Source organism: Oryza brachyantha, chromosome 2, assembly GCF_000231095.2.
Source record: "Oryza brachyantha chromosome 2, ObraRS2, whole genome shotgun sequence".
NCBI classification, from domain to species: domain Eukaryota; kingdom Viridiplantae; phylum Streptophyta; class Magnoliopsida; order Poales; family Poaceae; genus Oryza; species Oryza brachyantha.
This window is the reverse complement of record NC_023164.2, coordinates 19,151,638-19,168,790: the sequence shown is the minus strand read 5'-3', so window position 1 is coordinate 19,168,790 and position 17,153 is coordinate 19,151,638. Positions and strand designations below refer to the sequence as shown.

The window sequence follows — 17,153 nt, the reverse complement described above, 5'->3', positions numbered from 1 at the left end:
ATGGCATATGACATGGTCTGTCTTCTGAACATGCACCTAATGTCTCCCTCATCTCTATATGTCCATAACCCACGGCTTCCCCCGTGTTCCCTGGGCCAAACACAAAAGGAGGTCGGTACTCAAGGAGTAATTCTCCGATAGCTGGTGCGCCAAGTAGGCGGCATGTCCAGGCGGTTGTGGGCTTTTTAACTTTTTTGATGTCATCGTTATATCGACTCCTACAGGGATTCATTGACACAAAATTCGCACTGGCCAACAGTGAAGACCTGGGAAATCTGCTTAACTCCAGTGCAGGTCCTAAAGAATCGGGTCCAGGGCATGCCAGTCAATTTGACCTTTGCAACTGACAAGGAAGATGGAATCATATCAAATAGTCGATCGGTTGATCGGCCGATAGGATTCGCTGAGACCGGCTAATTGGTATAGAGTCATTGTTGTAGAGCAACCAACTATATTGTTGATATAAAAGCAATAAATATGTCAACTGGCAAGGATCATTGGTTACAACCAACTGATGATCGACCAAGATCTATAAAATATCTAACCTAGCTTAATAAGAGTAATCGTGATAGGTCGGACCAAACCGTTTACTGCACACCGATGGTCCTTCGGGTATACAGGCCCCTCGAGCACCCACAGTCCATCGAGTCTTCACACCTTAGTGCCAATCTTATTAGACATGTTGAACTAGCCTGGCTATTATACCAATCATTAGATTGTAAATGACCTTTCCTACCCAAAAGCTATCCAATGAGATGAGACTCTCTTGCTTATATTAGGTTTATTGTTCTTTCATAATTAATGTGGGACTATTCAATAAGTTTATCTTAAGAAGCTTCAATTTGCTTTATTCCCATGTATCTAGTTTATACATGACCAATGAGCGATGCATAACCATAATATGACATAAAACTTAAGTAGAAGGTAGGAAAGATCTCAGTTCTCTCTGTGAATTCATTGCTTTCAAGTTTAGAGTTGGTGATATGATATTTTAGTTGAACCTGCTAGGAATAGAAAGAGGAACGGGATATAACATGAAGGTAAGGATGATATTCTAACTTCGTAGTCCATCCAAAGCATATGAGCCCCACAAGACCCAACTTCTACTAATACATATATTTAAGAAGATGAATGTAAGAAAAAGAAATAAAAATATAGTTTTTTATTTTAAAGAAAAACGAAAATAAAGTTGTGTAGGAAGTAAAGGGAAGAAATTGGAAGCACTAACAAACTGGTTCTAAAAAAAGGGATGATGTATGCATTTCTTAATACTAGTTGGTCTTGATTCAATATTTACCAGAACACTTTTAATCATTACGACTAATGAGGAAATAAAAAAGACAAAGTCTACGTGCAAAGTCAGGGTCCTCTGATAGACCGACAGTTCATGGAGTGGAACAAAACTTGGAACTTCACAGTGGCCAGTGGGTCTGTGAAAGTGAGATCTGAATAGATTGTTCCATAATGCTACTCTCTAAGCACAAAGACAATGCTAACAATAAACAATCCAAAATAATTGCATCCATAGGTGCAATTCTCTACATCATTCTTTCTTCTTTTCCATCTTTCTGTCGGTGCCCATGCTCTTCAAAGCAAAGTGGCCAACACAATTTCTTACAGAACTAACAGAAGTGACTTTTCATGCCTCTGATCTTTTTCATATATGGTGCTAATTTAAACTGCTCTATAGATACACCGCGATAATGTACATTGCAGTAGTATTACAAACACCCCTTAATTCCATGAAACATCTATGAATTAACAAGCTCTAAACTTAAAAATCGATCCTTGATCTTTTCCATGTTCCATCACGCAGTACGGTCCAGCTCAGCCCAGAGGTCGAAGTCGTTCATGGAGAGCAGGTCGCAGAAGCCGCCGCCTACCGCTGCCTGCATCTGGTCGATGCTGTCGAACTGCTCCTGGAAGTCCCAGCAGCCGCCGCCGTTGGCACCGAACCCCTCCTGCTGCAGGGAACCGTCCGCCCCGGACGATGGCCCATCGACCTGAACTGATCCTTGGCTCATCACCTGCTGCTGCTGATCGCCTTCACCAACCGCCACCAATCCGGCAGCGCCCAGACCAGGTGCTGCTGCCACCTGCCCACTGATGTACTCCATGTTGAGCCAGTCCGCGAACATGACCTTGGGGGTCACTGGCGGATGGGCCCTTGAGGCAGGAGGATGCTCCGTGGTCACGGTCAGGCAGCTCGAGTCGGCCGACGACGACTCGTGCGCCGGCTCCGACGAGTCGGAGTTGGCCGGCTCGTGCAATGGCTTCAGGCTGTGGGAGTCGTCTGAATCGGCGGGAGTGCTCGCTGCTGACGCGGGCGTGGTTGGTGGCCCTTGGTTCTTACCGCCGCTCTCCACTCTCTTCTTCAGGTAAGAATTCCAGTAGTTCTTGACCTCGTTGTCTGTTCTCCCAGGTAGATGCCGTGCTATCCTAGACCACCTGCGGTAGAAAGATCGCTGTCAGTAAATTAAGCCAAGTTATTTGCCTTTTTGGAGTGATCGGTCTCTCTCTCTCCCTTGCAATTAGCAGTATGCCACAAGCTTAAAATTCACTAATCTTGGTTTCTGTCGGTGGTGGTTAGTGGAAAACTCAAGCTTTTGCATTGACAAGTTGAGGTTTCTTTCCAATTTATCGTTTCTTTTTCCCCTGTCGCCAGCTTAAAGAAATGTAATGTGTCACTTGTGGGTGAAAGGGACAAGCGTGTACGTAGTCTATTCATGTGGACCACTGTTCCTTTGATTTTTTTTTAGAGGAGGGCACATAATTGCGACGCCCAATAAAGAATCTAATCTTCTCGCGAGACTAGTACGTGCCACGGTGCCAGTTTCGCATTGTCAAGGCAGCTGTTTCCATTAACTCGCAACTGAGCACGGATTGGTCCAACTAGTCGACGACATGTTATCGTCGCTGTACAACTAAATGAATAGTGTCCGTTTTTCCTGTACAAAAATGAGAGAGAAAAAGAAATCGAGGAAACAAAAACAAAATAAATCATTTGAGCTAACTTATTCTAGGACGCAACTGTACTGTGTGGCATTTAGCGTTGCAAGTCCACATTATTATCCTAGCCATATCCCCTCAACTTGTTGCCCAGCCAGAGAGGCCCGCACTTTACAATAAACTAAACGTACTACTAGCGCGAAAGGAATAGGAAGAAAAAAAACCAATACAACAACGGTTTCTATAGCCATCATCGCAACGTGCACCGAAAAATCTCGTGGATTTCGAATGCGCAGGAGCGTTCTTGGAGCGTGTGCGCGTCAGCATCAGCTCCACTACGGGGAAGAAAAGGTCGCGGTGGCGGCCAGCCAGCATCACCGGTTAATTCCCCTTTCCACCACTCCATTTCTCCATCTCCGCTCCGCTCCGCTCCTCCTCTCATTTCACCCGCTCACTCAATCTGTCAATCAGCGTGTTCTAGAACCCAGACTTGCCAGCTCGGCACTAGCGACCCCGGACCGGGACAATCAGCAAGCTAGCTTTCTCACGAAAAGATAGAGCAAAGCTAGTGCTGCTGCTGCTGCGCTGGTACTGCTACTACTTGTAGCTAGCTAAGCTATTTCCGTTCTAAAACGAGGCTAGATGATGGATGATACATTATCTTAATTATTTAAGAGCACCAATGAGTAAATTAAGTATTAAAAAAATGAAAAATGGATTTTAAGGAGCACTCTAATAAATACTGACGTATAAAATTTTCTGAAAATATACCACGTTTAACAACTTAGTAAATATACTTGTGATAAACTGTAATGCAGCAGAAGACTACCACTAGCGCTTTAGAGCGGGGCAGTGTGGAGAAAGACATTAGTACTAAACTGAAAAAAGGAAAAGGCAGCATCAGCAGCAGCAGCAGCTAGCAAGCACAACGTGGAGAATTGTCTCCGGGCTCAATCATTTTGCGTGTAAAGGCGAACGAGTGCGCGCTGCCGGTGAGGTGTGTGGGGACTGGGACGGGGACGAGACTCGAGAGTGCTTAAGCTTACTTGTTGCCGAGCGCGGCGTGGAGGCTCATCACCGTCTCCTCCTCCTCCGGGGAGAACACGCCGTGCTTCAGCCCCGGCCGCAGGTAGTTGATCCACCGCAGCCGGCAGCTCTTGCCGTTCCTCTGGAGCCCTGCAATCGCCGGAGAGAATTTTTTTTCCCTTTTTCAGACACCAGCTAGTACTAAAACACAATGCGCACTTAAGTCACGAATTGATCAGGAAACGCTCAATTCACCATGCAGACAATCAGACGAGACGGCTAGAGAAATTTAGCAAGGAGAACCGCGTGCACCAGGCGAACCTAATTCACCAGTTCTGTGAGTGCCTCGGTGCATAATTCTCGGTGCAATGCGACAGGAGCACGCGAATTATGCTGGGGGAAATGCAAATGCTGCGTGCGGCGGCCGGCGCGCAGGTAGTGAATTATGCGTCGGCGGCGGCGGCGGTTTGGGGTCTTACCGGCTTTCGCAGGGAGCGCGCTCCAGCAGCCGTGGCCATGGCGGAGAATGTAGTCGCGGAGCTTCTGGTCCTCCTCCGGCGACCACAGGCCCTTCCTGTAGTTCGGCCTGGGCTTCTCGCACGACTTGCACCCCATTGCCCGAGAGTGTCGATCACGCAGCTCGCGCGCACGCGAGGAGCAGAGGGCCAACCGGCCTCAGCTCGGCTATAGGAGGAGGAAGAGGTAGGGGAGGAGAATTCGGTCACAAGCCTTCACGAATGGGATGGAGCGTGCTGTGCCGTTTCAACAGGGAGGAGACAGGTAGGTACGAGTTTTATAGGCCATCGGCGTGAACGGTGATTGATAAAAAGTGTTTGGTTTTCTCTCCTCTCCTCTTTTTTTTTTTCTTTTCTTCGGCAAATAAAAACGCAAAGGCGTATCTGGTCGAATCCTAGCTAAACTTTTTTTTTTCTCACCTTACTCGGTTACTTGTCCATTTTGTTACGAGCAAAGGCATGGGCGAATGGCACTGTTGCTATGGTGAGAGGGCGATCGAGCTATATCCAGCTTGGTCACGAGGTGAGGTCTTAAAGAAAGTTAAGCCATGTAACTTCGTACTATACTACACTTCTCATGAATCACCCGAGCCAGCTGCAGGGATGGTTTGGTTTCTCCCCGGGTCCCCGTGGTGGGGGCGAAAGCCGCGGAACGATCAAATTGTGCGATGACGTAGCCAGCCTAAAGACTACCAAACGGCACCGTTTTTCTCTTCGCCTTGCTGGCCTCTCGCGGCCGTCTAAAAAGCATTATTAGTTCGTTTACTTGTTTTTCAAACTATTGTGAGCAACACGTCTACGTCTTGTCACTCGGTAAGTGACAGCGGTTTATATATATATATATATATATCATCATCATCATCATCAAAGGTAAAATCACTCCCCATAAAGTCAGCAAGAATGCTTAATTCCGCGCATATACTCGTATAGCGTCGATTATAACTCTTTGCTTCTTTTGCATATTTTTTTCTCAAAGCGCAGCAGAGTCTAAAAAGCGAAAATATTTATTTGCGCCTTTTCTCTCTCTATATATATTCTTAGCAGAGAAAGAGGGCCTGTGACTTGTGACAGAAGCGAAGAATGATATAGCATTAGCACACACAGCAGGAACCACACCCCGTCCCGTCCTCTCCATTCAACACGCCGAACGTACAGAAAGTCCAAAAGATGGAACGAAATCGAATTGCATCCATGCATGCAACCCGCAATCAACAATCAATCAGCCATACCGGCTGATGAGCGATTATACTCATCGATCGCTGCTGTTGAAAGTTTCGGTCTTTCAGATTCGGGGCCATTTAGACCAGGAACCACGCGCACGCTTTTGTGCTGCCCCCGGACCCGTACTAATCAATCTGCCAGCAGATCGAACACCATGATGAGCACCACATCTCCGGCTACGGAGCCCGCGTTGGATGGATTTTTAACCGCTCACCCCGAAGGCGCAAAAACGCTAAAACGAGCCCATAAAAAACGTGGTCTCCGAGCGTTTCCCCCCTCGTGCCGCATGCGGAGTCTAACGATCTCCCCTCTCCTCTCCTCTCGTCTCGTCTCGTCTCGTCGTCGTCACCACCGACGCCGCCGCGGTCAATTGGAAACGCTACGTTCGTGCTAGCTAGTAGCTAGCTCCCGCGCGTCGACGTACGTGAGCAGCGCAGGAGTGCGTGGCCGTGGGTCGGGATGGGGGCGGGGGCGCGATCGATGGATGGCATGCACAGGTTACGGCTGCACGTCCGGACGTTGCCATCACTGGATTAACGTCCGACGGCGTCCGGTGTCTGCAGCGACGCAGCGCATGCGTGCGTTCGTACGTACGCGTTGGATGGCTCCGGTTTGTCCGGTGCCGGGCGCTGGAGTTGGTGCCTGCCTGCTAGGAGATAGCTAGCTAGCCGAGCTAAGCTAGGAAAGCTTATCTGTTTTGGTGGCCAGCGGAGCGGCGACGACACGGTGTACGTGGCCACCTGCAGGGACGGGAGGTGTCCAGCTGGTCGAATCGGGAAGGGGAGCACTAGGCCCCGGTTAAAATCGTGGGGATCCCTTCATGATCCCCACAAAAGAAACTGTATAAACCGCTCGATGTGAGTGGGACTTGTGCGTTTTCAATAGTGGCCTGAACAAGTACAGATTTGCACGTCGTTCACAGGATTCAGGTTAAAAATCGACACACCGACAGAAGGGTGTGAATGTACAGAGGGGTGGAGCATCCGTGGAGCGCTGCTAGAAGGCTACTAGTAGAGCTGTAGAAGAGAAGGAACCATAAAGAAATCTAAAGAGCTAGGGACAGTGAAGACGAAACGGCCTGAGGGTGCGTCGTTCGTGTGCACCGTGATGTAACCGTGCATGCATGGGCCTCAAAGCTGAGATCGTGACAGCCATATAAAAATTCAAGGCGTAGGTGCTGATCGTGCATGCATGGCGCTACGAGAGAAAAAAAAAAGGGGAGGGCCATGCTGACGACGAGATGTAGGCTGCTGCTGAGTGCACTGTCAGCAGGGGAGCTCGATCAGTCCCGCCACTTCATTTGTTCTTTTGTATTTGATGGAGGAATGGAGGATTCCCTGATAACGCCCTCTTCTCGTGCCTCTTTCCAAGGAAGATTCCCGGCATCCTGCGAAGTCTATAGCCACGGTGGGGAAATTATTTTCCTCCTTGGATACCTCTGGGCAAATTGTTTTTCACGGAAACTACGGAGGGTTTTTGTCCGTCTGAACATTTTATTGCTTTAAAATTGAGATAATTACAAATAGAATAAATAGGAGAAACTTTATACTACCTGTAAAATAGATCTGAGCTACTAACTTCGTTTCATATTATAAGACTTTCCAGCTTTGTCTATATTCATCAATCGATAAATGTATATAATATATATATATGTCTAGATTTATTAGCATCCATATGAATATAATTGTGAAACGGACAGAGTATTAGTTTATAAGGTATATCAATACTTTGCTGACTCGGTGATTAGGGGTAGTGTTGGTATTTATGAATTTATCAATTCTTCTTAAGAAGTTATTGTTCATTCATTATATCATATCATTTACTAGCACATATTTAATGATACACAATTTTAGAAGGAAATACAAATTACCTATTCATCCATATTTTTTTGGGATCATTATGCTCATCCTATGTCTACTACTGTCAAGTAAGCTGGTATGTCAAAGTGACTTGGCAGTAGAAATAAATCTGATGCCTCTAATCAAAATAGATCAATGTTTTAGATTTTTTAAATTACCAGTAGAAAGCACTATGGCGAGGCTAATAGTAGTAGTGCGACAGGAACCTTAATTGTTAAACCGAGGTCATAATGTGTCTAAATAAAAATATAAAACTTATCGGAGTAGACAGGAACCTTGTTAAACCGAGGTCATAATGTGTCATATTACTAAGGCGAGCTCACATCAAAATTTTATCTGCACATTTTCAAGAACGAGAAGTGATAATGACATATCAGTAGACGTTACAAGTAAAAAACTGTTGGGGTGATTATTTGTTCTTTTATAGAAAAACACAAACGATATATTTGTAAACGAAAAATAATTTATGGATAAAACTTTTATATACATGTTGTTAATGCTCTAAAAATGAATGCTAAAAATAAACTATGATAAAAATATCTCAAAATCAACTCTAAATTAAAAAAATATTTATAGTTTTAGCCCCTGAAGACGAGTTCGAAAAAGTAAAATTGACCACTTTTTAATTCTTTGCGCCTTGGCAAATCACATGTATGTTGAATGTCGTGGTATATAACAGTATATTATTTTAGCAAAAAGAGCCCTGCTATACGTGCGACTGTGTCGAACAACCCGCGCTCCTCAACGTGTCTCATGTTTTATTCACCAATCAATGTATTTCTAGCAAAAATTAAGTTGTGCTTTTAATTATGGGGTGATTAACCAAAAGGGAAAACGAAAAATAATTTTTAATAAAACTTTTATATACATATTCTTATTAATCTAAAAGTCAAGGCTAAAAAATAAACCTCAACAAAAAACACCAAATTCAACTCTAAATTTAAGGCTAAAATTTAATTTTTGTCTTATAAGCATAAGCATAAACAAAAAGATGAAGCTGCATATATATAAGTTTAGAAATCACGAATATTCAGAAATGTCAAAAGAAACACACACCCTCATATTTTCACTTTTCCTTCTGTTTATAAGCCAAAATTTAAATTTTTCACCATTAAATTTTGAAGAAATACTATGGTGCACTCTCAATTGATCTGGATTATTGGTTTATGTAGATATTTTAGTACTTTACTAACTTGGTGAATATGGTAATGTTGGTATTTGTGTTTTTACAATTCTTCGTAAGAAGTTTTATCCCATCCGATCGTATTGATACCTAGCACGTACTTTATGGTGCATCCTTTGGCACGGGCACAAATGTATGATTTTACCCCTTTAAATCTATATTTTTTTAACAATTATGTCCTTACATATTTCTATTGTCGTCAAGTGAGGTGATAGCAGAAATGATTTTAAACCATTCGATAGCCCAACTGTTCAGGATCATTTGTAAAGAACATAGTAGATTGCCTCTTATTTTTTGGCTTATTTAGCTCATGAATTATTTTTCCTCTTCAGGAAGCTCCTGAATTTGTTAAAACGACTCTCTTTGCTCCCAAGTCCCAACCGACTAGTGCCCTCTAATCTGTCTGAACTGTATACTAGTGAACTGCATATCTGCAGGGCACACCAAACTTTTCTCTGAAAAATGCTTATAATTCTTGCTTTTGTCGATTTCAAGAATGGGTCCTAATTCGGTTATACGTAACTTTATGGCACCACTTCCATCCCATCCTGTTAACCTGTGGGGGACATATATACAGTGGCGGCCACAAAATGCATGATTGCTCATGGGAACAAATCTTATCGCATTGTACAGAAGCTCATGATTAGTATTAGTTTATAATGGCAAAAGTGGCTTTTAAGGATGTACAGTGGCGTATCTTTTTCTGACGAGGCGAAGTACAACTGTGCAGTAGAGAATTCGTTGCTCTGTTCAACAACACCTGCAACTAGGAAATGATGGAGCATTTTTGTCAATTTTGTGGCTGGTACGAACGACCTCAGAAGAATGATACCTGCAGCCTGTTAAGCAAGAGGCTTCCCTTATCATCTGATTTTTGAAATTGCCAGTTCACATACATAAATGTGGGTTAGTTGTGGACTTGTGTGATCCACCAATACCAAGAGTACACAAAACTAGCTTATTTTTATATGATTTGTCTCTCAACAAAAGAACCACTACGTACTCAAGTATACATCTCGCCTGTCTCAAGTGAAAAACGTAATCTTTATAAATCAGAATGTATCTTATCTCAACAAATAAACAAATTTTCCACCAGTATGCCCGAAGATTGGACCTTGCATATAATAATATTGTCGAAATGTTGTGCATCTCAGTTAACCCTTACGTGGACATATGTCTTCTAGTGAAGCGAGGTCTCTTTCCTGAACTTGGTCCTTTTCTTTTCAAAGGTAAAGAAGGGGCTCAAATATTCATTAAAACTTAAAGAAAGATTATTGACAAAAACTCAAGTCTTTTATAAGGTTGAGGGTTCAATAAAATTCAACCGCAACAGCATTTGAAGCGGACACATGAACTCCAGTAGTTTGTTTTGCATGGATCCTAGCTTGTGTTGGCAAAGAACTAATTTTGCAATGACGTAGAAACACGGTAGAGTGTCCGTATCAAAGTGGTATAATAATACTGCGTATACACAGATATACTTCACGACGACCACAGCAAGAGTCCTAATATGTTGGTCTCGTAATTAAAAGCTCATGTATAGCTAACGGAACGTCAAATATTTAGCCTATGAATTGGGAGGAATTAAAATAAACCTGCTTGTGACGTTCAGAGAATTTTGTGTACACTGAACATATTTTTTTTCTGAGAATACATGAAGCAATGTTTTGTCCTTGCACGGACTAGTTTATTGAGTTAGAGCCTACGTTTATATAATTATAAACCACTTTATACGAACAAGCACGCAAGATACTTGTATAGACATGTGCAGTATTTGGTATTTTACTGTCGTAATCTGAATATCACTCTACTTAACTACAAGTTGTAGCCTGACGGAACAAAAATGTCGGCTGGCTTCTGTCGGCTACGAAGAGAGGGAGGACTTTTCGTTGTGTATGCATGAAAACAACGAGAACGCATTTTGTACTCCTTCTAGAGTCGCAGTGAGATCACGACCACGTCAAGAGAATGGATGCAAAATTGGGCCATGCAAATGCGCATGGTTGTTGATTGCAACGAAGAGAAAACAAGTAATATCGAACAAATTGTCTCAAGTTTTGAGAGCCATGGGATCATTTCTTTTGCGTTCTGGGGGAAGAGCGCAGGGGAAACGACGAAAGGCTAAGCTGCTGGTTTTGCTGACTATTGCTATCACCTCGTGGAGTAGGTGCTTGATAATAATCATTTGCATTTTTTTCTGCTGTATTTCTCTATGGAGTTAAGTATTGCAAACTATTAGTTTTTCTCTTTGACATTTCTCTACGGAGTTTAGTAGTACGTAGTATTGCACAGGACAGATCCATGCTTCTGAGAAGTACAATCCATCCCCAAGAGGGGATTTTATTAGGGTAGCAGACTAGCAGAGAAGATTTTATTAGGGTAGCAAACTGGGTTTTGGACTCTGCAGAAAGATATGCTTATGCTAGCAAGTGCTAAGAAATATACGTATGTGGTCTTCCTAAAGTCCTTTCCTGACTATGATCAATAACTTATGGTATGAGTTGTGCTATTAGGCAGTGTCAAGTTCTGGTTACCTTTTCTCACTGTTGCGTTTTCGATGTCATAAATCAATAACAGATAATGTTTGTCTTCCTTGCAAAAAAGAAAAGGATAATGCTTGGCTTAGACAAAAAGAAGTTCGAAATGGAGCCCAAATATATATGTTTGAATAGTTAGTGATTTTACACAGTATTTGACTATGTACCCCATTTTATATTGTAAAATTTAGTTTAAAATCGTAGCAAAATAAAAATGTGACTAAAACTTGAGCTCTTATCTAGGGTGGTAAGAACCAACGATAAATCCTGGCTGTTCATCTCTTATCTGTTTTGTCTAATGATGAATTAGCAGAAAAGGGAAAGTATTAATGACTATAAACATTCCTTCCAAAGATAACCACATGCAAGAAATCCAGGTCCAATAAAATTCCAAACATCCAAACTATTCAAATGGACGTGCATGTTATTATTTCAAATATGTTTGAGTGGTTATTTAAATTTTCTTGGTAATCAAAGTTCCATAGGAAATCATGGTAAGAGTATGAAATTAGTATTCATACAAACAAATTTACATTTCATAAATCAAATGGGCTGCAGTTTTAAAATTCAAAATTAGGATAGCTGCAATGAAATTAAATTTATTATGATCTCAAAGTATTTGAAAATTTTTCATAAGCATGTAAGTGATTTATAGTTTGAAATATAAACACCAAATTTGAATTATGCTAATTTGGTAATCAAATTTAAAATTCTCATTAGGGAATTAAACACGTACAAATTTGAAAAAAAAATATACAAGTAACTACATTGCTATGTTGTAATTCGAATTTGAATTATGGCAAATGAGAACATTTCATTAATTACTTACTCTATAGGCATCAATTCTCATAGGAGGCTGAAGGATTTTTATCTTTCCTTTCTTTCTGATCCCTTACCTCTAATGAGGTGAGATTAATCCTAACCATCCGATCAACACAAAATGAATGGTCTAAACAATCTTGGAACACTGTAAACGATTTCATAAAACTTATATGTTTGTGTAGGTTATTTTTTGTTATAATTTTATAATTCAATGTGAGAAATATAGACTACGATGAAAATTCTTAAAAATAAACTTTAAAATTAAGTTTCAAATTTTTAATTTTGATATAAGTTAAAAAATAGACGGTGAGAGGGCAATGCAGTATTTGTGCAGCCCAATAGGCTAATGCAGTTTATTCAGCACTAGCAGTCTCGTGATAATTGTGCCTATGTACAACTTCTATGGTTTTATCAGGGAAAAAGAAAGGGAAGATGCTGCTCATTATTTATTTGAACTTCGTTAATTAGTTCCAAATCCCCTTGTTTCCTGTCACCAGTAACAAACTGTTACTGAACTGCAGATCGAGTACCCTGCTAGTACTTCTAATTGCAAGTTTGCAACGGCAGGTACGAAGTACAAACCTGATCATCAGGCCATTATCGTGATAGATAGCAGCAGTTCACAAAGAGTAGGAAGCCTTAAAGGGGAGGCAAACTTCAGAGTTACGTGCTACCATCTCACATCATCACTGCAAGCACACAATTGAGCCACATGCATTATAAGATGTGAAGAAGTGCAACTCAAATCAGACATGCACTCTTTCTCCGAAACTGAATACACGAGGCCTGGCGGCTCAAACCCAACTTGTTCCAATCCCAGAGATTTTATATTGACAGGATGCAATTATTGGCGACGGCCGGTCTTCGTGTGTGACCCCTACGTTATCTGTGGCGATGGGGTGCCTTAAGCATCTAGGACACTTGACACTAAGTATACACGGCATTTCTCTATGCCCTCTAGCCTGGGGTGTCTATGCACGGTGGCAGATTTTTTCTTCTTTGATCTGACTTCTTGTTGGTTTATCTAGAGTGTTGTAAGTTGTAACGCATCTAACTTGCTTGACCTCCCTGAGTAACTATGATCATTGCAGTAGCACACGAGAGACTGAAACAGAAGTCACTGCACAACTTCAGGAAGCTTCAGAATTCGTGAAAGGTGGGCAAGAAATGGCAATGATAAGTCCATCAGTTATTTATTTATTTTTTTTAAAGAAAGAAATCCATCGATTTTTTTTGCTCACTATGCGAAAAGGTGGACTAATCAGGGAGATATCGCAGTAGCCAGTAGGCAATCTTCTTGTAGGCTCAGACAGTCAGACGTGCATAAGCTCCATGATCCAGAGTTCCAGACGTGTCATGTGCTGATCTGTTATGCTTATACTTTGTTCCTAGTATTGGGTTGGTAAGTAACTACTAACAACTATGACACTGACTGCTACTATGAAGTACAACTCAGACTCTCTCATGCAGAGCCTACCTAAACACCACAAGTGGCGTTTACTCACGAACACAATAGTAGCTTACTTATTTAAGGACAATTATGAGAGAAGTGATGACTTTTGAAAAATGGGAGAAATTCTGCCCATTGAGCAACTAATTCATGCATAGTTTTTTTCTCTTTTCTGAACTGTATAGTTACCAATTGGTATAGCAGGAATCGCGGATACTGACAATCAATTTTGCAGAGCCCATGGTTTTTATTGGTCAGGTATCAGTACATGCAGGGTAGGACGACCAGATCAAGATCGTGCACGTTAGAAGCCAACGGAGCTGTTATACTCGAATTCTGTACCGATGAATTTGCTTGGACTTTTTGAGGTGAGCATTTTTTCCATTCTTAGGGAGATCATGAGGTATCATTGTTTTCTATATAAAATTGATATCTTCTAGTATCTTGGTATCAAATTTTATATAGAAAACAATGATACCTCCCGATAGCTTCTCAAGAATGGTAAAATTGCTCTTTTAAGATTGTAACGAAGTAGTGACTGTTTGAAGATTGGAATAGGTAAATATCCCATTCTGGTGCTAGACTGCTAGTAACTCCACATAAGATTGAACACTACTGAGGCTGCGTTCGTTGATAAAAACACAATAATAGATTAGTACATTATTAATTAATTATTAATTATAAAAAAATAAAAATAGATTAATATGATACTGTAAAGCAATCTTTCTATAATTTTTTTTAAAAATAAACTATTTAGTAGTTTGAAAAACGTGGGTACGAAAAACGACATAATATGGATAACTTATCTCGGATATCGAATGGGCCCTGAATCGTCCTGAGAAATTAAAGTACATCTGCTTCTGGTATGAAAGAAAGACAAAACTTTATGTGAAAAAAAGGGGGATTTCATCAAACACCAGTCTGAAGTCTGAAAGGAAATGCCATTCTTAAGCATTGTCTTTAAGACTTCAATATTTCTAGTGCTACGTACTGTAATTCAGTAGTTCAAACTAGCACTGTACCCCTATCCCAATGGGCTTTGGTTGTGGTACGCTTTGAATAGAATTAAAGCATTCCAGACGTTTTTCAAAACAGTAAAAATGTACTGCGAAACCCTGCTTCTAACCAAAGCAAAAGACTGATTAGATGTAACAATCAGAAACTTATGTAGTTCCCACGGAAGGCACAAAGACTCAAATGTCCCACAAGGCCACAACTCAATAAAACGACATTAAGAGCTAAAAAATGATTGTAAAAGGAACACATACAAGGACATCAATATCATTTACCACCGCCCTATCTTCTGGCCTTGAGGGCGTTTTCCACCGATGCAACGAAGCGATGAAGTATTTTTAGCAGCGCAAAATTTACAGTAAAGTATTTCAATCATTTAATGGGCCCAAAAGTTCCTGTACGTATAATGCAGTCAGTCGTTGAGCACGTCTTAAAAGTACGGCGAAAAATAATTTGTGTCGAGACCCGGTGGTTTGCTTCAATACAGAAATCAATCTCTTTGTGGCCTTGCTTCCTCTACGTCATATCAAAATAATATTGCGTCTGTCGACGTCCTAATTAACATGAGTAATTACAAATTAAAGCTGGGTGTTATGTACCTCTCACTTGGTCACTGGCCAAGTGGCAGTATTAGAAAGTTCAGTTGTAACAGTAACTAAAATTCTTTTGAACGACTTTCTTTCACATTTTTTTGACCACCCAAAAGTACCTTGAAAAGTTTACCGTATTTCTTCTATTGGCACGAGGTCTATTAGTATTAGGTGGTGTTTAGTTGATAATTTTTTTGGTAAAAACATTACATCGAACGTTTGACTGGATGTCGGAAGGGGTTTTCGGACACGAATGAAAAAACGAATTTCACGGCTAGCCTAGAAACCGCAAGACGAATCTTTTGAGCCTAATTAATCTGTCATCAGCACATATTGGTTACCGTAGCACTTATGGCTAATCATGGACTAATTAGGCTCAAAAGATTCGTTTCAAGATTTCTTCCATAACTGTACAATTAGTTTTTTAGTTTATCTATGTTTAATGCTTTATTTAGGTGTCTAAAAATTCGATAGGATGTTTTTAGAAAAAAATTTTAAGAACTAAACAAGGCCTTACTCCCGCAGCCAAATCTGTCGGTTGGCTACGAAAGACAAATACGTAAGTATTGTCTTTGGCAGCACAATTTTTCTTACTGAATGGTAGGACGTTTTTATCGTGGAGTATAACTTTACAAAGTTTAACAACGACTAATTCAAAAAATCCAAATTAGGTTGACGTGACGCTCATGTACCCGTTGTGTTGTCTTGTACAATCATCGCCCTCATGATATGACATGATGTTGGCATAATACATTGTTTTTAGTTTTATTTGCCGCCTTTTAAAAAAAGAATAAAGAACCTCCCGGCAACTTGGTAGACAGGTAGACTACAGCCTCGCGGGCTCTGGAATTTTGATATTTTGGTCCTTTTAAAATACTTATTTTATAAATAAATCTTTGAAAAAATTTATTACACAAATAGACTTTTTGTCTACACTAACGTCATTGACACCATCGCTGTATAGAACGGCTGTCCTTCAAGTGATAATGCTATATGTTCATGTGGTTGGAGGACAGTGCCAATGACATTTGTGCTGTCTTATACAGCGACGGCGTCAATAACGTTGGCGCGGTAAAAAAGGTCCATTTATACAATAAGTTTTTTAATCTATTTGTAAAATAAGTTTTTTAAAAGAACCAAAATATTAAAATTGCAGCTCGTGGGCTGGTCCTTCATAGAGCACCCTTTAAAGTTGATTTTAATTTTTATTAAAGTTTATTTTCTAATATTGACTTTTAGATCGATATGAAAGTCTTATTTCATAAATTACTTTTTATTTATAAATATGTTATTTGGATTTTTCAAAAAAAACTAAACAATGGTCCCTCGTTTCCTTTCCGAAGAAAAGAAATAGCCCTTTTTTTTTAGAACAGAAAAGGAATAGCTCTTGAGAAAACATGTCGATACATATCACGGTCAAAATCATTTTTCTATAGAGAGGCTGTCAAAAACATGCTCACGGGCCCTTTCTTTTTTAGCATCAAGAACAAAGCCCATGACTGTACATTCTATGGCCCGTTGGACCTGTCGACCATCTGGCCTGATATTTACGATGTCATGGGCCTATTCGGTCAATATTTTAATGCTATCGTGGGCCTCTCTGGGCCAGAGTTGTATGCTGCCACTCAGACAGTCATGCACACAAGCCAGCATCAAGAACGAACTGCCCGGCACGACGGTCTCGCGGCGCGGAGATCCATGGATCCACGTCGTGATTTCGCGGCTGGCACGACCTGAGCGACCCAGCAGCAGCGGCGGCGGCGGCGGCAGCCCGGAGGGGTTCCATCCAAACACGTCCTGGAAAACAGGAGGAGCGACGACGAGATTTGACATGAGCTGCCCCCTCCTCCCAAATTAAACAAGGGTGCCTCTCCGGTTTGCACGACGGCCGGGGGTCCGTCCGTCTGTGTGGCCCTGGAGCCCATGCGTCCCCTACCTTCGCTCCCCAGCGCACGCCGCCCCGCCCTGCCCTTTATAGCGTCGCCCG

General features: G+C 41.4%; 1 protein-coding gene across 1 annotated transcript; it reads right to left on the bottom strand.

Moving 5' to 3' along the window:
• Positions 1–1,494: 1,494 nt before the first annotated feature.
• LOC102708408 (myb-related protein 308) lies at positions 1,495–4,722 on the bottom strand. The gene is made up of 3 exons (XM_015833535.1): positions 4,455–4,722; positions 3,996–4,125; positions 1,495–2,448 (listed from the first exon to the last, which is right to left on the bottom strand). The coding sequence occupies exons 1-3, from the start codon at positions 4,588–4,590 to the stop codon at positions 1,809–1,811; spliced, it is 906 nt and encodes a 301-aa protein (XP_015689021.1). The 5' UTR covers positions 4,591–4,722; the 3' UTR covers positions 1,495–1,808.
• Between the last annotated feature and the right edge of the window lie 12,431 nt (positions 4,723–17,153).